Here is a 21522-nt window from a genome sequence, read left to right as displayed (position 1 = left end):
ATAAAATTAGATATTAAGTTTAAAAATTAAAATTACTTGATAAAAATATTAAGTTAGAAAAAAATCAAGAAATTTTAGCCTAACATTTTTTGGTAAGTCACTACTCTTGTGTGAATAAATTCCATGCAAATTTAATGAAAATCCTGACCTTCTTCCACAGAGTTGTACAAAATGAAAACTTAACCCCCAAATATTCAATCTGTTAATGAGGTAAGAACTTCTAAACCAATAGGGTGTATAAAATCAGCATTCACATAAATCATAATATTTTAAAAACATACTTTTTAAAATTATGATTTAAAATAAAGTGTTTTTATTTAAAATAACATAAGAGTGTTACAACAGCTGTTAGAGACACACCCAAAATAGATTTCCTGTCATACGCAGCAGCACTGGCTGTGACAAACCATCAGAAAACAAATTACAAGAACTACTGGGATATGTGTTGTCCCACTCATCATTTCACAGAGAATGTTGTGCATGCCATGTCTTTCTACCCACATTAGGTGAACATAATGGGACACCTACCTCATTGGATATATAGCTATTGATAAAAATTTACCTGTGGATTAAGAATGCATGTTTATTTCTCCTTCCACTATGCAGTAGAACATGCATGAACCATCACAAAACACCCTTTTACCACCTCAGTGAAAATAAATGACTGGATATATCTATAGTAATTCTTCTAGAAAAGAAACAGAAGGTTTATACCTATTCTAAGTCCTGCATGACTGTTCTATTGGTCCATCACCACAATTTAATGATAATTTTTTTTCTTCTTCAAGTTTATTTGGATTTTCAGATTTTAAAGGAATTTATCAAGCTTTCAATACCTGGGCTAGGAATTTCTACCTTAATAACCATCACTTACTTCATTTAACATGTCAGATCAGATATTTATTCCAGCTCCTTAATGACTCTAAGTGCTAACAAATCAATCAGTCTTAAACTCTTTGCATCAGGTTTAATGTGTTGAATGAGTTTTTTAATCAGGAGAGTAAATAGGAACCTGGCTTTGAATTCTGTGATGAATGATGCAATAGCAAAGCTGAAGAAATAGCCTAAGAAGCCCTGAATCCCCATCCCTATCAAATGCCTACAGATAACCCTAGATCATCCTCCGTCAAATTATTTATAGGTGGCAAAAATATTTCTAATTATATCCATTCACAGCTACAGTCAGTGAATATTGTGCAAAGAGATTGCCAAAAAAGGTTTTGCCAAGTAGGTTCCCAACTAGGACAGCTGAGGTGGCTGCTGTGTTTGCAGAATGGTCTCTATAAAAGTGGAGCTGAGATGCCTCTGTCCTGCCCTTCCTCAAATTCATTGAGGTATGTATATGTGGAAGATAGTGTGGTCAATTCTGCATTCCTTATTGTAATTACTATTCACCTAAGGAAGATGATTAGTATTTGGAAATTTTTATTTTTATTTCCAACATTCCAAAGGATGAAATACATAATATAGATACCAGTGTTTTGTTATTAATTGATTAAAAGATTTTGTTATCTTGGTTTTTTTCTTTCAACAGTAGTTGTCTTCTTTGAGCCTGCCACCTTCTTCATCTGGTAGCCAGAGGTAAGAACAATTTACTATTATACTCTAAAGAATTAAAGGGTCTCTATGTTGTTAGTTTTTAAGACTTTCCCTTTCACTTTGTATTTATATTCAGAATAGAATACAATTAGGATAAAAAATCTTCTAATACAATTTTGACTTTAAAATAATTTGATCAAAGTTAAATATTGCATCTATTTCACATGTTGTAAAAATGTCAGAAAGAACACTATGATCACAGGTAACATGTAATGTGGCCAACTATTTCAATTTAAACAAAAAAAGAATGTACTAGACAGCTCAACTAATACGTCTAACTATAGCAAATCAATCCAGATTATCAATGTCTATATAGGTCAAAATTTCCAGGTGCCAATTAAAAACTTTCCACTGACTTTATTTGCTCAGTTCAAGTCAGTTAATATATACATATATATGTACATATATATTAGTGTAATCAGCAGCAAAAACCAACAGGTGGATAAGAGCACCACCTCTTATACTCCTATCACACTGAATGATCTTCCTGGGCTTTATTTTCCTTATTAGTAAAATCAATAAGCTTGGGTCTGGTTGATTGTGAAAAATACTCCAGCTACTGCCACGTATGATTTAAGTTAGTATTTCCAAGTACCCCTCCATAAAAATTAAACATCTAATAAGGCATATCCCAACTTAACATATTAGGACCGACACATTTAGTATCTTGGAAATAACTTTGATGGTAAAAGACCTATCACACCATTCTTATTTTAAATGAATTTATATTTAATACAGAATTTACATTCAAAAAAGAATTTGTTGGAACTTAAAGTAATTATCTCTATGTAGGTGATTCAAAGATCACTTACAGTAATCCTGAGTATTCCGTGGCATTGTGAGCCACAAGCTGGGAAACAAGTAGTACCAGTCATTAGATAATTGTTTTGTGTATAAGCATATTATTGCAATGTCAACATAGTTGTTAAATCAAATTTTCATTGTATGAGGCTGGAGAGATAATACAGGGATATAGAACTTGCCTTGCATGCAGCTGTCTCCCGTTCAATCCGTTCAATCCCCAGCACCGCATCTAATCCTGAGCATACCAGGATTGCTTCTGAATACAGAGCCAGGAGTAAGCCAGGAGCACCATAGTGTACAACCCCTGAACCAAAACAAAGAAAAAATTCTGGGCATAAAATCAAAACCCAGAGAAAAATATCAGAATAACATTTCTTTGTTGAAAAATAAACCCTAACAGTAAATATCCTAATAGTTGTCTCCTGAAAATATATCTGCTAAGTTGATTTTAGACAGTTTGAGGCAAATTCTATATCTAATATCACATTTAAAAGGAATTGTGATGTTGATGACAAAAGATGTTGTGGAAAGTATAGAAGAAGCTGTTGTCGTTGCTGTTGGCAACCCAGACATTGCTTTTCATAACAGACCCAGTTCCACTCTACAAGGATGACCTTCTTTAACTCAGATCTCTCATCATGTCCTTGTCACAGGGCAAAAGTACTTAATGTCTCATGAGTAGCTTTTTAGTGGAAAATTATTCTAAGTACATTTTTGGCTTGAAACTTTTTGCTGATGGAAGGAAGATATATATTTAAAAATAAGGTTTAGGTATTTTAAAAGGTACTCTTAATCTAACCATAAAGCAAATAATAGATTAAATATGCATTTATTATAAAATTTTATTAAAAGTTCAGAATTTTTGCAGAGAAATTTTCAAGGTGATGTTTTATTTTAGTAACTTTGTCAACTTTCACACAATTTAGAAACTGATAAAAGTGTTCCTAAATCTTGAACTAGGGCAAAATCATTTTTTCTTTTATTTTTGGGTCACACCCAGCAATGCTCAGGGGTTACTCCTGGCTCTGTACTCAGGAATCACTCCTGGCGGTGCTTGGGGAACCACATGGGATGCTGAGAATCAAACTTGAATCCGCCGTGTGCAAAGCAAACCCTTACCCACTGTGCTATTGCTCCAGCCCCAGTAAAATCATTTTTGATATACAATTTGTATTTTAATTATATAACAGTTAATTAGAAATTTATTTGTGCTTATTAAGTGTTTTCAATATGAACTATGCTCTAAAATAACAGAAGGATTTTTTTCATATAACACATTATAATGATTTTACATCCTACTTATATGTCTGATTTTAGCCAGTTTAAGGTGCAGGGAAAATTTGCCTCTATACATAAATGTTTATTTAATTAATTTACTTAATTGTTTCTCACTTTTTATATGGTATGACATGTGTAGGCTGAAATGATAGCACAGTGGGTAGGGCATTTGCCTTGCACACGGCCAACCCAGGTTCAATTCCTCTGTCCCTCTCGGAGAGCCCGGCAAGCTACCAAGAGTATCCCGGCTGCACGGCAGAGCCTGGCAAGCTACCCATGGCGCATTCAATATGCCAAAATACAGTAACAACAAGTCTCACAATGGAGATGTTATTGGTGTCCGCTTGAGCAAATTGATGAACAACGGGACGACAGTGCTACTTATTGGTTTTTGAGTCACACAAGCGTGCTCTGTATTAGTTCTGGCTCTGTGCTCAGGAATCATTCCTGGTGGGGCTCTGGGATTATATGCATGCAGAGGATCTACACCGGGCCCAGGTTGGCTGCATGCAAGGCAAACACCCTATCTCTCCCAATTCAATATTTGATTTTTTTAAAAGATTTATTTATACTGTAAGTCACTGAAAGTAGCTGTTTTCCATTTCCTCATCCACATCACCATATCTGGAGAGAATAGGAAAAATAAAGAAGAAAAGGAAGCAAAAAAGAATAGATTCTGAGCCCACTTGAGACATTTGAAATGTTTCTGATTGAAACATCAGTTCTATGCCATTGTTTATTCAAGAAAGGTTCACAGTATCAAGGACGAAATAGAGGCTTAAAATAATACGAAATTTAGTCTACCAACATACGGCGTTCAATTCCATTTTTCTATCCTTTGGCATGCGTATCAGAGTGGGGGAGAAGTCCTTGAGGCGGGCTGCCTGATCAGCATGACCAGTGGAGGGCACTGATGGGAAACAGAGAGAGCAGCCTCTTTGACAGGTGTCGCCCCTTAGGTGCACGTGGTGTGTAACCCGCAGCCATGAGTTCCGATGCGGAGATGGCGGTTTTTGGGGAGGCTGCTCCTTACCTCCGAAAGTCTGAGAAGGAGAGAATCGAAGCCCAGAACAAGCCCTTCGATGCCAAGAACTCTGTCTTCGTGGTGGACGCTAAAGAATCCTACGTGAAAAGCACCGTTCAGAGCAGGGAGTCGGGGAAGGTCACGGTGAAGACCGAGGCTGGGACTGTGAGTCTGGAAGGCGGGAGGAAGCGGGAAGGTACGGCTAGTCTCTCTTCTGTCACTTCCCTGACACACACTGGACCCCTTGCTTTTCCTTCATAGACTGTGACGGTGAAGGAAGACCAAGTGTTCTCCATGAACCCTCCCAAATATGACAAGATTGAGGACATGGCCATGATGACTCACTTGCATGAGCCTGCTGTGCTGTACAACCTCAAAGAGCGTTATGCAGCCTGGATGATCTACGTGAGTGCCCTGTAGACATTTCTGTTCATTAACTCCACATTCTGTGGCTGTCAACAACAACAAGATATATGTTTCAGATTTTGCTGCTCCAATATTATCATTAAAAATTTTGATGTGTTTGAGATCACACCCAGCTGTGGTCATTTCTCCTGGCTCTGTGCTTAGGGTCCACTCCCATGGCCTGCGGGACCATGTATGGTTCCAGAGGTCCAGCACTGTTTGGTAGACTGCTGTACTCTCTCCTGCCAACTACAATATTATCTTAATACAAGCAATTTTGATAGTTGTCTGATATCTTTGAAAATGTGCAAGTAGAGCGTTAATTATCTAAATAATTAGCTAAATTAATTGGCAGGTGGCAGCAGGTGTCAAAGGGAGACACCAAATGAACAAAAACATTGAACTTTATGTGACTAGGATAATACTTAGGTCCTTCCCCTCATACTTTCCATGGCAGCATCATGTCCATGGCAGATTCATGAGGTGATTACTGATTGAAAAACCTTTGTCATATTTCACAGACCTACTCGGGGCTCTTCTGTGTCACCGTCAACCCCTACAAGTGGCTGCCGGTGTATAACCCCGAGGTGGTGGCTGCCTACAGAGGCAAAAAGCGCCAGGAGGCCCCGCCCCACATCTTCTCCATCTCTGACAACGCCTATCAGTTCATGTTGACTGGTGAGTGAGCCTACACTTAAAATTATGGCCATTTATGAAAAATTTGTGTACTCAGGGACATTACTTTGAGAATAAAAAATTCAATACATAGTAACATAATTAGTAGTATGGTGCAATTAATAGCATAATAATAATTGCAGAAATATATTTAGAAATGAAAGAATAGTGAATTCTTGAATTTGTGTATTAAAAATATGAATTAATGACATAGCTCAATTAACCAGATTTAAATATGGATTTTAATTATAGTTAATATAGCATCTTCCCTTGAAAGTAAGCCTTGTGCTCTCATGGTGGCAAACCTAACATAGTAAATATTTGAGTTGAACATTGATTCATAGTATGACAGATTTATAATTATGAACAAGGTTACTAAATGGGGAATTATTATTTATCTGATATTGATAGATTAATTTCTTGGATAGTATGATGAAATAATACATTACATATTTCACCACAACAAAGATACAAGGATTAGGACATACTAATCTAGTAGTACATCTTTTTCTACTTATTTTAGAAGGGATCTTATGAAAAAGCAATCGATACTTCTATTTTTGTGAATTGGGAATTTTCAAAGACAATTTAATTAATACTATGTTAATCTATGTACTGAGTTTGTTTTTTAAATTTATCTTCGGATTTTCTTTCACAGATCGTGAGAATCAATCAATTCTGATCACGTATGTAGATTCATGTTTTTTCTGTTGAATTTTTTAGTGATTATTAGAGAGCTTCAATTCTGACTTTGTCTTTTATTTGGATTTGACAGTGGAGAATCTGGTGCCGGGAAGACTGTGAACACTAAGCGTGTCATCCAGTACTTTGCAACAATTGCAGTTACTGGAGAGAAAAAGAAAGAGGAAGCTCCTTCTGGAAAAATGCAGGTAGGCATAATATTCATTGGAGGATGGAATAAATAATAAGCTTTTAAATTTGACTAAGGTTTGTGAGAACCACAACAAAGAATTGCATGTGATGTCAGAATTTGGAAACCAACTCTTGGAAGAATTTGAGAGAACAAAATGTACTAGCATATTTCAAAGGCAAAACTTATTATAAACATTTTATAGAATGCATAATGGCTTTAGAATTTACAAAACAGGCTATATAATCAGAGTGTCCCATTTGCCAGTTTGTTCCCTTTCTCACTTTATAAAGTATTTCTGTTCCCCTGAAATCAGAGAACACTGTGAAGTGGGTAAAAGGAATAAAAGAAGTCAGTGGGAATTGATTTTTAGCAAACTATAACTTGATTTTTCCAGGAGTTTTTTTCTTTCTTTTTTAATCTATCTTATTCCTTTCTCTTAAGGGGACACTTGAAGATCAAATCATCAGTGCCAATCCCCTACTGGAGGCTTTTGGCAATGCCAAGACTGTTAGGAATGACAACTCCTCTCGCTTTGTAAGTCTTCTATATGAAATCAGCATTGACACATATACATATACTGTAAATATTTTTTCCTTGTATTTTGTCCATAGCCTTTTAATAAGTTCCCTTTTGCCTTTTTAAGGGTAAATTCATCAGAATTCATTTTGGTGCCACGGGTAAACTGGCTTCTGCAGATATTGAAACATGTAAGTTATCAAATATTGGTGATTAAGGATATTTTCCTTCAATGACATATGTTGAAAATCTCATTGTTATCTATACCTATGGATTACTTTTCCATGTGACCTTTTATTTTAAATGTGTATTATCTGACTTTCTAGATCTTCTAGAGAAATCCCGAGTTACTTTCCAGCTAAAGGCTGAAAGAAGTTATCATATCTTTTATCAAATCATGTCCAACAAGAAACCAGAGCTTATTGGTAAGAAAACTATTATTTATTTCTGCCAATGAAGATTAACAGTATTTTGCAGAAGATTCTCTGAAAAGTTTCGGTGACCAAACTAACTCTCTACATATCTGTTCCTTCCTATGTGTACAGAAATGCTTCTGATCACCACCAACCCATACGACTTTGCTTTTGTCAGTCAAGGTGAAATCACAGTTCCTAGCATTGATGATCAGGAAGAGCTGATGGCAACTGATGTAAGTAATAGGTAAAATCAGAAAAAAGAATATTTATTTTCCTGTATACAACTGGATTGGCAGATAACATTAGTAGAAAGACTCAAAATAGACAATACTCCCTTTCAGTATAAGCATCTTAACTCTCCGATGGTACAGTATAATTCAATGCCACTACCATCCTCCATACAAAGAAAGGTTTAAATGTCCATAATCAATGATTTTAGAATTCTTTGCATAGTTGTTTCTCTTCTTTCCTTTTCTTTCTTCCTTTCTTTTCTTTTTTATTTCCCCACTGTACATCTGTGATCATATGTATACATGAATTTTGTTTTGAATACAATCCTGTGCATTAAATATAATCCTTTGTTTTCAATGAAGCATTGAAGAAATAGATTATTTATCTCAAAATACTCTTTAGGAACTCTAATCTTTTACAGTTTTAAAAATCACTATTCTTTGTATATTATTATTCATTGGCTTATTATTTCTATATGTTCTATATGTATACTTCATGTTTTCTTTTCTCATTTCCAAAGTAATAGATCTTCTTGGGCTATTATTAACTTTAAACCCAGTGGGATTCTTAAAACAGGATGAAAAGTCATTTGGAAAACAATAATTTTTCTTCTAAAATATTTTAAACAAGTAGATAATTTAAAATTATTTGTCACTCTGCATATATATAAATTACTGCTATTTTGTATTATTATGTTAAGAAGTAATATGATATATGATAAATATTTATGTAATGACAGTTAACAACAAACTGCACATACAATGGGTATATAATAGTTTATATCATGCAATCAATACATGGCCATAAATGTGTGTAATTCTACTTCATGAAGCTTGAATAATGACAAACTTAACAAGCTACACATTTTTCTTAACATATGCCCTGTTGAGCTACTCAAGACTGTTACAGTTACTTTTCTGAAATTGACTCAATTCTGTTAAAAGATTGAGTCAGTGAGCTAAAACTCAGTCAAAAATTAAGGAAATTCTCTTAGGGGACAAGAGTAATAACCAAACATACTTTCCTCTACCTTCTCTGATGTCTGGTCAAGGTCAACATAGGTCAAAATTTGGTATGGGAAATTAATCAGAATCTTGTTTTAAAAATTACATACCAATTTTTTCATAAAACTAAATTGATCTCGGCTGAAGACATAGGGGTAAAAGTGCTTGTCTTGCATGTGGCCACGCCCATATCAATTCCCAATAAGTCATATTATCTCCCCATCACCATCAGAAGTGATTTCTCTGAGTACAGAGTCAGGAGTAAGCCCTGAGATTAGTGGTTGTATCCCCAAAACCAAAGCAACAAAAACCAAAAAAAAAAAAATCCCACAGAAAAAAGGAAATAATTCTTTACACAAATATTTCTCCCTGCATAGAAAAATGACAAAGAAAAATTTGCTGTCAGTCATGTTGGGCTACCTTGTTCTGTGGTCTGACATCAGAGAGGTATTTGGAAAAAACTTCTGGCCTGTTCCTATATTTTCTTCTCCATTGCACTCTTAATACATAATTAGGTGGAAGATACATATATATGATAGGGCTAGGAGAAGGAGCAGCTTAGAGGTTTGTGAGACTGGATCAAGACAAGGCTAGTCATGTCTCTGGGTCTTGACAAAGTGAATGTGAACAAATCTTATAATGTATTTACTATTTATATGACCCTCTAGGGAGGATGATACATATATCTTTGTGCTGTTAGTTGGGAGAAGGGCATGGAAACAAGAGTTCCTACAGTTAAGAGGTGGTCACATCCAAGGCAAAGCACAATGGGGAAAAAATGTGGGGAGGCTGAACCCGGTGTCTTGGTTATAATTATGACTGGTTAAATTTAACTGTTGCCATAGAGTGCTGTGGACATCCTAGGTTTCAGCTCTGATGAAAAAGTGGCCATTTACAAGCTCACTGGTGCTGTGATGCATTATGGGAACATGAAGTTCAAGCAAAAGCAAAGAGAGGAGCAGGCGGAGCCAGATGGCACTGAAGGTACCACTTCTCATTGATAAACTTCAGTGACAGAACCGATAGACTCGGTTACTGGTAGTAGAAAACAGTGTTTCATTTTTCTTGGCCTATATCATGACAGATGAAAATAAGACAATGCCTGTGTTTGACTGGGACTGTCTGTGGATATATGATTTTTGTTTATTCTGCTTTTTATTTTTATTGACGTTTCTGTAAGCTATTAATTTAATTTTTATAAAATTCAGTTGATATATTGTATGCCCTTATGCATTGGGGGAAATATTAATGTTTTTATTATTACTCCTTCCAGGGTAGGGTTTATTGTGGGCCTATTTTTTCCATATTTCAAATATTTCACAGGTCATCAACTCCCCCAACTCCAAATTATTATCTCAAACAAAATTTCTAGTTAAGGGGGCAATGTTTCTGATGCAATATAAACAAGTGAATAGGTTTTGCTACATATGCACATTTACTTATTTGAGAAATTTTTTTTATTCTAATCATTCACACCTTAAATTGTGTAAGCTAGGGTTGTCTCATTGCTCGTTTCTTGTTCATCCAGTTGCTGACAAAGCTGCCTATCTGACTGGTCTGAACTCTGCTGACCTCCTCAAAGCTCTCTGCTATCCCAGGGTCAAGGTCGGCAACGAGTATGTCACAAAAGGCCAGACTGTACAGCAGGTAAATATGTCTTTAATCTCCCTCGCCCCATTGATTTGAACCACAAGACTTGCAAGAGTCCAATATTGCTTCCAATTTTTAAAGATGAACTCTTTCTGTTCTTGAAGGTATACAACTCCGTGGGTGCTCTGGCAAAATCTATCTATGAGAAGATGTTCCTGTGGATGGTCACCCGCATCAACCAACAGCTGGACACCAAGCAGCCCAGACAGTATTTTATTGGCGTCTTAGACATTGCTGGTTTTGAGATCTTTGATGTGAGTTACAAATTTACCCAAAAAAAGTGGCAAATGCAAATCACAAATCACCATATTCATCTTCTTAGAGCTTTAAAACTTGTTTTTATAAAGAGGGGAAGTGATTAAAGAACGGTCTTTGAAAAGATGAAAAATAAACAATTAAGTAGGTATTAACAGAAAAAAGTGTTCATTCAAATCTAGAACTCTCAAAGAATGTGAATGAAAAGTTAAAATATTCAGAATTTATCCTGAGTTGAGTATAGTTACACTTTCTTAAGTTTCTCTAAAGGAAACAGTTGAATTTTTTTTATTAAATAGAATTTTGCATAATATCCAAGTCTTGAAAGCTAAGATTTTGAGGAGTCAATTTTTTGTTTAGAATTATGTCACATATTAACAAAATAATCTAAATATATGTAGCCACATAAACCAAAACACTTTAAATTCAGGAGAACATATCAATTTCTTCTGATAGATGCAAGTAGTTAAATAATGATTAGTTTCTATATTTATCTCTTCAGTTCAACAGCCTGGAGCAGCTGTGCATCAACTTCACCAATGAGAAGCTGCAACAGTTTTTCAACCACCACATGTTCGTGCTGGAGCAGGAGGAGTACAAGAAGGAAGGCATCGAGTGGGAGTTCATCGACTTCGGCATGGACCTGGCCGCCTGCATCGAGCTCATCGAGAAGGTTGGTTTTCCCTCCCTCCCCCACCCCTTCACTGACCCTCCCTTCAGTTCTGTGTTTCTTTCTTTCTCTTTTTTCTTTTTTGATCACAGATCATGCAGCTAGGCAGTACATACACACACCTCCACACAGAGACACAAATTCCACAAGTGCACCACACCTTCATTAATTCCACAAGTACACACCTTCATTAATGCCACAAGAGCACACCTCCATTAATTTCACAAGAGCATTAATAGCACTGTAGCACTGTCGTCCGGTTGTTCATCCATTTGCTCGAGCAGTCATTGAGCGGTCATCCATTGTGAGACTTGTTGTTACTGTTTTTGGTATATCGAATATGCCACGGGGAGTTTGCCAGGCTCTGCGTGCAGGCGGGATACTCTCGGTAGCTTGCCAGGCTCTCTGAGAGGGATGAAGGAATAGAAGCTGGGTCGACCGTGTGCAAGGCAAATGCTCTACCCGCTGTGCTGTCGCTCCAGTCCTCCACAAGAGCACACCTCGATTAATTCCACAAGAGCCTACACTTTAGTAACTTTACCCTCCATCATATCTCGGAATCATAACACCTAGATCTAGATAGGTTCTCAATAAATATGTGTTAATATAATGACTGAAGAAATAATTTTCATTAACTATTGATATTAGATTAATTTACTCAGATAGAATAATAATATTATATATTATTTGACAAGCAGGAAAATTTTAAATAGCATCGGTCACTTTCCCTGCTTTCAGCCTATGGGCATCTTCTCCATCCTGGAAGAGGAGTGCATGTTCCCCAAGGCCACAGACACCTCCTTCAAGAACAAGCTGTATGAGCAGCACCTGGGAAAGTCCAACAACTTCCAGAAGCCCAAGCCTGCCAAAGGCAAGGCCGAGGCCCACTTCTCGCTGGTGCACTACGCTGGCACAGTGGACTACAACATTGCCGGCTGGCTGGACAAGAACAAGGACCCCCTGAATGAGACTGTGGTCGGGCTGTACCAGAAGTCGGGACTAAAGACTCTGGCTTTCCTCTTCTCTGGGGGACAAGCTGCTGAAGCAGGTAATTTTGAATATTATTTATATATTAAGGGATGGAACAATAGTGCAGTGGGTAGGGCTTTTGCCTTGCACGCAGCTGACCCTGGTTCAATTCCCCATCTTTCTCAGAGAGTCTGGCAAGCTACCAAGAGTATTCCGCCTGCACAGCAGAGCCTGGCAAGCTACCCGTGGCGTATTCGATATGCCAAAAACAGTAACAACAAGTCTCACAATGGAGGTGCCTGCTCGAGCAAATCAATGAACAATGAGAAATGTGACAAAATAGAAATATATTATCAGTTATTTTTAAAAGCTTAAATTGAAAATTCGAGCCAATGTGGAGCTAATGAAAAGAATTAGGTCTACTATGCCTGGTGTAGTTTTACAATCACAGATTTTCAAAGTCAATATTAGCACTTTGGATCATTTATTCCACAGCATCATTTCATCAAGGAGGAAAAAGACTCAGGGAGGTTAAAGGATTTATTCAGGATCATAGAACATCATAGTAGTATTGATCACTCAAAGTATCATCTTCAAAACCGTAATAGTATTGGATCTTTCAAAGATCCAGCTGGACTGGAGAAAAGAATACCCTTTGCTTGAAAAATTGAAAATTTTCTCTAAGTACCCTCAGATCAGAAAAATGAAACAATATAGAAACACAAATAAATAGGAAATAAAACGTTCTGGCAAATTACCGGACTCCCCATCAGGAACCAAACATGTGACTCTTCACTGGGGAATGTGTGAACTATGTCACAAGGAATAGATTTTGCCAGAGTGTAGAACTCTTAATATTTCTGCACTGCTGCATTTTCGTGCACAATTTTTGTTTTCTTCCTGGATGCCTATAAGTCAGTGATTTTATGTTTTCAAACTGCAGTTGAAATGAAGAACTGGAAAGAATAATAGGACTGATATAAGTGGAAAACTACAAATTTAAATACCAAAGGAAATCTTGGCAATCCTAATGAGTATGAAATTATGGGGCTGTTACAAATAATTTTTTATTTTATTTCCAGAAAGCGGTGGTGGTGGAAAGAAAGGTGCCAAGAAGAAGGGTTCTTCTTTCCAGACGGTGTCAGCTCTTTTCAGGGTATAGCATGCTATTGAATTCTAAATATCACTTTCATAAAAATTAACATAATCTTAAATTTTTGAAAGAAATCTGTAAATGAAACTGAAAAAAGTAGTGATGTGTCTGTTTGTTTTAGACAGGGTCTGAAAAATGCTTTAGGAAAACAACAAAAAAATAATTCACAATGTGGGTTCTTTAAATCAAGCCTTAAATCCAAATGACCTTTTTAAGTACCAAACTTTAAAAATTTGATATTGAGCAAGTTTCATATGAAACCATGCTCTGTCTTAAAAGAAAATGCTATATGCATTATATTTATTTCTTATGATCAAAGTTGTAGTACAAATTTTCTTTGAATAGCAGTGCTTAGAAAAATATTAACAATTTACCTATTTCATTTAATCCCTACTTTTCTGTCTTTGCACATATAATTTATCTTGACGACCATAATTTGTTCTTCATTAATAAATTCACTAAAATATCAAATGAAAGCACATTACCCATTTAGATCATTGACAGAGTCTTGCATGTAGATGCAATTATAAACTTTATAAATTTTTTCCATATTGTGTTTTAGGAAAATTTAAATAAGCTGATGACCAATTTAAGGAGCACTCACCCTCACTTTGTACGCTGTCTCATTCCCAATGAAACTAAAACTCCTGGTAAGACATGTCTGACATCTAAGACTTCAGGGCCTGGAATATGGCTCAGTGGTAACATGCATGCCTTGGGTGATGTCCCATAGAACAATTATATAGAAAACATGTTTTTAATAGGGGCCATGGAGCATGAACTTGTCCTGCACCAGCTGAGGTGTAACGGTGTACTGGAAGGGATTCGCATCTGCAGAAAGGGTTTCCCAAGCAGAATCCTCTATGCAGACTTCAAACAGAGGTTTGTAAATTTACTTTCAATATCAAACCTTTCAGTATTTGTAGTTCATATCAATATCATCATCGCTCAGTATGTGTAAACTTAACTTTGAAGAATAAAAGGTTATTATTTCAAAGATTGTATATAAAGAAATGAAAGCTTTAATTTGCATTACCGTACATATTTCATATCTTGGCAAGTTTCATAAAAAGCACTGCTTGACTTTGTAATGGAATTTTTTCTCCAAAAATTAATATATTATTTTTCAGTGAGAGTTACTAACAATTGTACACCTCTTTTTGTAGTGAAAGAAAACTACATTTATGTATATTTTTTATCCCGGTAGGTACAAGGTCCTAAATGCAAGCGCTATTCCAGAGGGTCAGTTCATAGACAGCAAGAAGGCTTCTGAGAAACTTCTAGGGTCTATCGATATTGACCATACTCAGTACAAATTTGGTCATACCAAGGTACCTCCAACCTAAGTTTCAATCTAGCATAATTTCATCACCTTTTGACTTTGTCATAAATGGAGATAACATATGTAACTTTTTCTCTGGCAAGGTTTTCTTTAAAGCTGGCCTGCTGGGAACTCTTGAGGAAATGCGAGATGAAAAACTGGCTCAGCTAATCACTCGCACCCAAGCAATGTGCAGAGGGTACCTGATGAGGGTGGAGTTTAAGAAAATGATGGAGAGAAGGTGAGAGACTAAGTACAAGTTATTCTTCTCTATGTTGTCGTACTCCAATCCAATTCAGTAATTTTTGTCAAGTCACTTTACACTTGGTCTTCATTTGAATCCTTTTGACTTCCTACAGAGAATCCATCTTCTGCATCCAGTACAATGTTCGTGCATTCATGAATGTGAAGCACTGGCCCTGGATGAAGCTATATTTCAAGATCAAGCCCCTCCTCAAGAGCGCAGAGACAGAGAAGGAGATGGCCAACATGAAGGAAGATTTTGAGAAGGCCAAAGAAGAATTGGCTAAATCAGAGGCAAAAAGGAAAGAACTTGAAGAGAAAATGGTGGCACTGATGCAAGAGAAAAATGACCTACAGCTCCAAGTTCAATCTGTGAGCTTTATACATAGTACATACACACAGATTTATATATTATCTAATAATATACATACATACAAACATACACACAGATTTATATATTATCTAATAATGCATTATCAATGTATTTTTAAATTTAATGTTAATAAGGAAATGGTTCTAAGTCCATAGAGAGGAGGTTTAGACACATCTCACATGCAGCTGACACTAGTTTGATCCCTGGCACTGCGTGGCCCCAGGTGCAGTCCTGCCTAGAGTCCCCGCATGCATCCACATACATCTTAGTGATACGCTAAGGGGTATCACTTCAGGGACTGAGCAGCACAGCATCCTTGGGTTTTCACATTAACCACCAGCCCATTGACTGAGAACTTCTTGGAGCTCCTGAGCATTGCTTGGAAGACACCACCTGCCCCCACCCCAGTGGACACTATTTAAAAAGAAAGGCTTTCTAACGTATCCGTTTATTTGCCTCTCAAGAGGGTAATATTGTAGAAGAAACAATATACCTACAGTCACACATTACCTTTACAGACATTCACACATGCATTTGTAGAACAGTTAGTCACCTAGTTAGTAAATCAAAAATAGATCCATAAGAAACTTTAGTTTCTTTTTTTTTTAATTTATTTATTTTTAATTAGAGAATCACCGTGAGGGTACAGTTACAGATTTATATACTTTTGTGCTTATACTTCCCTCATACAAAGTTTGGGAACCCATCCCTTCACCAGTGCCCATTCTCCACCACCCGTAAACCCGGCGTCCCTCCCACCCTCCCCAATCCCATCTCCCCCCCACCCCACCCTGCCACTGTGGCAGGGCATTCCCTTCTGTTTTCTCTCTCTAATTAGCTGTTGTGGTTTGCAATAAAGGTGTTGAGTGGCCGCTGTGCTCAGTCTCTAGCCCTCATTCAGCCCGCAACTCCCTTCCCCCACATGGCCTTCGACTACAATGTAGTTGGTGATCGCTTCTCTGAGTTGACCTTTCCCCGGAACATGAGGCCAGCCTCAAAGCCATGGAGTCAACCTCCTGGTACTTATTTCTACAGTTCTTGGGTGTTAGTCTCCCACTCTGTTATTCTATATACCATTGATGAGTGCAATCTTTCTATGTCTGTCTCTCTCTTTCTGACTCATTTCACTCAGCATGAAACTTTTCATGCCCATCCACTTGACTACAAAATTCTTGACCTCCTTTTTTCTAACAGCTGCATAGTATTCCATTGTATAGATGTACCAAAGTTTCCTCAACCAGTCATCCGTTCTGGGGCATTCGGGTTTTTTCCAGATTCTGGCTATTGTAAACAGTGCTGCGATGAACATACATGTGCAGATGTTGTTTCGATTGTACTTTTTTGCCTCTCTGGGATATATTCCCAGCAGTGGTATTGCTGGGTCAAATGGGAATTCAATATCTAATTTTTTGAGAGTCGTCCAAATTGTTTTCCAGAAGGGCTGAACCAGTCGGCATTCCCACCAGCAGTGAAGAAGGGTCCCTTTCTCCCCACATCCTCTCCAACAGCGGTTGCTTTTGTTCTTTTGGATGTGTGCTAGTCTCTGTGGTGTGAGGTGGTATCTCAAAGTTGTTTTGATCTGCATCTCTCTGATGATTAGTGATGCAGAGCACTTTTTCATGTGCCTTTTGGCCATTCGTACTTCTTCCTTGGTAAAGTTTCTGTTCATTTCTTCGCCCCATTTTTTGATGGGGTTGGATGTTTTCTTCTTGTAGAGTTCAACCAGTGCTTTATATACCATTGATATCAACCCCTTATCTGATGGGTATTGTGTAAATATCCTTTCCCATTCTGTGGATAGTCTTTGTATTCTGGTCACTGTATCTCTTGCGGTGCAGAAGCTTTTTAGTTTAATGTAGTCCCATTTGTTGATCTCTGTTTTTACTAGATTGCTTAGTTCCGTGTCACCTTTGAAGATACCTTTATCTTCAATATCGTGGAGGGTTTCGCCGACCTTGTCTTCAATGTACCTTATGGTTTGTGGTCTAATGTTGAGGTCTTTAATCCATTTTGATCTGACTTTTGTGCATGGTGTCAGGTCAAGGTCTAAACCCATTTTTTTGCATGTGGTTGTCCAGTTGTGCCAGCACCATTTGTTAAAGAGGCTTTCCTTACTCCACTTCACATCTCTTGCTCCCTTATCAAAGATTAGATGGTCATACATTTGGGGTTGTGTGTAGGGATATTCCACCCTGTTCCATTGGTCTACGGCTCTGCCTTTGTTCCAGTACCATGCTGTTTTAGTTGTTACTGCTTTGTAGTAAAGTTTGAGGTTGGGGAGGGTGATGCCTCCCATCATCTTTTTCCCAAGAATTGTTTTAGCTATCCTTGGATGTTTGTTATTCCATATGAATTTTAGGATTGCTTGATCCATTTCTTTGAAGAATGGCATGGGTATACTTATAGGGATCGCATTGAATCTGTATAATGCTTTAGGGAGTATTGCCATTTTGACAACATTGATTCTCCCTATCCACGAGCAGGGTATATGTTTCCATTTCCTCATGTCCTCTTTGATTTCATGGAGTAGCGTTATGTAGTTTTCTTTGTAAAGGTCTTTTACTTCCTTGGTTAAGCTGATTCCGAGGTACCTGATTTTCTGGGGCACGATTGTGAATGGGATTGCTTTTTTCATGTCCCTTTCCTCTGCCTCATTGTTTGCATATATGAAGGCCATGGATTTTTGGGTATTGATTTTGTAGCCTGCAACTTTACTGTATAAGTCTATTGTTTCTAAGAGTTTCTTAGTAGAGGTTTTAGGCTTCTCTAGATATAGTATCATGTCGTCTGCAAATAGTGAGAGTTTGATTTCTTCCCTTCCTATCTGGATGCCCTTAATCTCTTTTTCTTGTCTAATAGCTATCGCAAGTACTTCCAGTACTATATTGAAGAGGAGTGGTGAGAGTGGGCATCCTTGTCTTGTGCCTGATCTCAGAGGAAAGGCCCTTAGTTTTTCCCCGTTGAGGATAATGCTTGCCGTAGGCTTGTGATAGATGGCTTCGACTATCTTGAGGAAAGTTCCTCCAAACCCCATTTTGGCGAGGGTTTTCATCATGAAAGGATGTTGGATCTTGTCAAATGCTTTCTCTGCATCTATTGATATGATCATATGGTTTTTATCTTTACTTTTGTTGATATGCTGGATTATGTTGATTGATTTCCGAATGTTAAACCATCCTTGCATCCCTGGGATGAATCCCACTTGGTCGTGATGTATGATCTTTTTGATGAGTTGTTGGATCCTATTTGCTAGTATTTTGTTGAGGATCTTCGCATCGGTGTTCATCAGGGAAATTGGTCTGTAATTTTCTTTCTTAGTGGTGTCTTTAGAAACTTTAGTTTCTTTAAAAAATGTAAAAAAATATATTTCTGTTGAATCACTGTGAGATACACAGTTGCAAAGCTTTCATGGTTTCATGGTCAGGTTTTGGTCATACAATGTTCCAACACCCATCACTCCAACAGTGTACAATCCCCATCACCAATGTACCCAATGTCCCTCCCACCACTTGTCACCCCATCTCCACCCCTGCTCCCCACCTGTTTCTATGGCAGGTACTTTTCTTCTTACTTACTCTCTATTTGGGGGCATTAAGTTTCACAGTAAAGATACTGAGAGGCCATCATATTTGGTCCTTTACCTACTTTCAACACATATCTTCCATCCAGAGCGATCCCTCCAACCATCATTGTCACAGTGGTCCCATCTCTATCCCAACTGCCCTCTCTATTTTGGGGCATTAAGTTTCACAGTAAAGATACTGAGAGGCCATCATATTTGGTACTTTACCTACTTTCAACACATATCTTCCATCCAGAGTGATCCCTCCAACCATCATTGTCACAGTGGTCCCATCTCTATCCCAACTGCCCTCTCCCCCAACTCTTGAGGCAGGCTTCCAAAAGTGGACCAGTTCTCCTGGCCCTTGTTTCTACTGTCCTGGGGTGTTAGTGAACCTCATTTTTATAGTAGATTGTTCACTCCTTAGTGAGTAATTTTATGCACAAATTAGACCTCAAAAAGAAAATTAACCCGGACAGAAATAAAAGCTAAGTTAATCTCCTCCGTTACTAAATGTGAGTAAGCTGAGTTTAAGGAAAAAAAAAACCCTTTTCTTTTTAAAAATTTTTATTGGGGCTGGAGCGATAGAACAGCGGGTAGGGTGTTTGCCTTGCACATGGCTGACCCAAATTCGATTCCTAGTATCCCATATGATCCCCTGAGCACCGCCAGGAGTGATTCCTGAGTGCAGAGCCAGGAATCAGCCCTGAGCATCTCCAGGGCTGGATTTATTTAAGAAATTATTTATTTATTTATTTATTATTAAATCACCATGAGCTATGGTTACAAATTTTTATGTTTGAGTTTCAGTCATACAATGATCAAACACCCATCCCTCCTCCAGTGTACATTTTTCACCATCAATGTCCCCAGTATCCCCCAATGCCACCCTCACCCTCGTGTCCCACCCCTTTTCCAAAGTAACAGAGAGTTTGGTTTGGTCCATAAAGTTAGTTTTCTGTTTTAACCTTCATTGCATAGATAATTTCAGGGAGAACAACTGCTAATATTATATTTAGAAATTACTAATAGTTTGGTCATTCACCTTATTTTTTCAAGTTGAGACGTTCAGGGGCTGAGAAATCAGGGGTACTTTGTTTTGTATGTGTGATCCCCAGCATCACATCGCCCTGTCCCCCGCGTTGCTGGAGTACAGCTTCCCCGCACCACAGGCCCTAAGAAGTGCGGAGTAACAGGCATTGAACTATCTGACCCAGATGACTGAGTATATCCAGGACAATGGATATACTCAGCAATACTTAACAGACAACCCCCCCTTTTTTTTCAAGTTTAGAAGTGGGCTTATGTGTTGATCAAAACTGGCTAAGTAATTTAAATTTATTACTTTTAATATATTAATATGTATTTTGAGATCCCAAGGGTCCAAATTTGCTTGGCCTTGAAAAAAAAAACAGCTGGGCAGTAGCAATACTGTCCACAGCTGAACCAGGTTCGATCACTGGCATCCCACATGTTTCCCCAAGCATCACCAGGAATAATTCCTGAAAACAGAGACAATAGTAACCCCTGAGCATCACCTGGTGTGAGCCCAACCCCCCCAAAAAAAAACAAAAAAAAAAAACCACTCAGTTTCCCTTGGAAATAAACTGAAAGTACCCCCTAATGCACTAGAAGTTATTTTCTTTCCCCCTCATCATTCAGGAAGCTCCCTCACAGGGTGGGTGGGATAGTATTACCCAATTTGAGAAACTCTGGCTTAGTGAAAAATATGTATTTTTCTTTCTCCCTATCAGGAAGCAGATGGCTTGGCAGATGCAGAGGAAAGATGTGACCAGCTGATCAAAACCAAAATTCAACTAGAGGCCAAAATCAAAGAGCTGACTGAGAGAGCTGAGGATGAGGAAGAGATCAACGCTGAACTAACGGCCAAGAAGAGGAAGCTGGAGGATGAATGTTCAGAACTGAAGAAAGACATAGATGACCTTGAGCTGACACTGGCCAAGGTGGAAAAGGAGAAGCATGCCACAGAAAACAAGGTAAAATAATTCTCTATTTTAAATTATTTACAAATTCTACCTTATTACTAAATAACTTGAAATCTTTTTTTTAAATTTTTTATTGAGTAACCATGTGGAAAGTTGCAAAGTTTTCAGGTTTAAATCTCAGTTATACAATGCTCGAATACCCATACCTTCACCAGTGCTCATATTCCACCACCAAGAATCCCAGTATAGCTCCACCCCGCCCCCTCACACCCCAACCCCCCCCACACCCCTAGCCCCCCCACCCTAAGCCCCCCCGCCTGTGTAACTAATAAATTTCACTTTACTTTCACTTTGATTGAATACAAAAATAACTTGAAATCTTAATCTTAAAATTAATAAAGTTAAAAGAAAAATGGAGTCATAGTTACATCAGCACAGTAATTTTCACCATTTCTACATACAATGACATTTATCTCCTATAGGTATGTATAGGTATGTTTCAGTTTTGAAGATAATGGCTATTTTCTAGTTTCCACTCTATCTCAGGTTGATTT

At 37.6% G+C, this 21522-nt stretch overlaps 1 protein-coding gene across 1 annotated transcript in view; it reads left to right on the top strand.

The window, feature by feature from the left end:
• The first annotated feature begins 1532 nt into the window (after positions 1 to 1532).
• Positions 1533 to 21522, top strand: part of MYH4 (myosin heavy chain 4) — a 29669-nt gene continuing 9679 nt past the window's right edge. The window contains exons 1-22 of the mRNA XM_055142424.1: positions 1533 to 1581; positions 4641 to 4870; positions 4967 to 5110; positions 5632 to 5788; positions 6444 to 6471; positions 6561 to 6675; positions 7101 to 7193; positions 7303 to 7366; positions 7502 to 7600; positions 7721 to 7824; positions 9672 to 9810; positions 10355 to 10473; positions 10581 to 10730; positions 11234 to 11404; positions 12140 to 12449; positions 13453 to 13526; positions 14086 to 14173; positions 14288 to 14405; positions 14731 to 14854; positions 14949 to 15085; positions 15204 to 15459; positions 20777 to 21019. Of these exons, the coding sequence (XP_054998399.1) occupies positions 4667 to 4870; positions 4967 to 5110; positions 5632 to 5788; positions 6444 to 6471; positions 6561 to 6675; positions 7101 to 7193; positions 7303 to 7366; positions 7502 to 7600; positions 7721 to 7824; positions 9672 to 9810; positions 10355 to 10473; positions 10581 to 10730; positions 11234 to 11404; positions 12140 to 12449; positions 13453 to 13526; positions 14086 to 14173; positions 14288 to 14405; positions 14731 to 14854; positions 14949 to 15085; positions 15204 to 15459; positions 20777 to 21019 (2937 nt within the window). The 5' untranslated portion in view covers positions 1533 to 1581; positions 4641 to 4666. The remainder of the gene's footprint in view (positions 1582 to 4640; positions 4871 to 4966; positions 5111 to 5631; positions 5789 to 6443; positions 6472 to 6560; positions 6676 to 7100; positions 7194 to 7302; positions 7367 to 7501; positions 7601 to 7720; positions 7825 to 9671; positions 9811 to 10354; positions 10474 to 10580; positions 10731 to 11233; positions 11405 to 12139; positions 12450 to 13452; positions 13527 to 14085; positions 14174 to 14287; positions 14406 to 14730; positions 14855 to 14948; positions 15086 to 15203; positions 15460 to 20776; positions 21020 to 21522) is intronic.

This window comes from Sorex araneus, chromosome 6 (assembly GCF_027595985.1).
Source record: "Sorex araneus isolate mSorAra2 chromosome 6, mSorAra2.pri, whole genome shotgun sequence".
Classification (NCBI taxonomy): Eukaryota; Metazoa; Chordata; class Mammalia; order Eulipotyphla; family Soricidae; genus Sorex; species Sorex araneus.
This window is presented reverse-complemented; position numbering and strand designations above follow the sequence as displayed.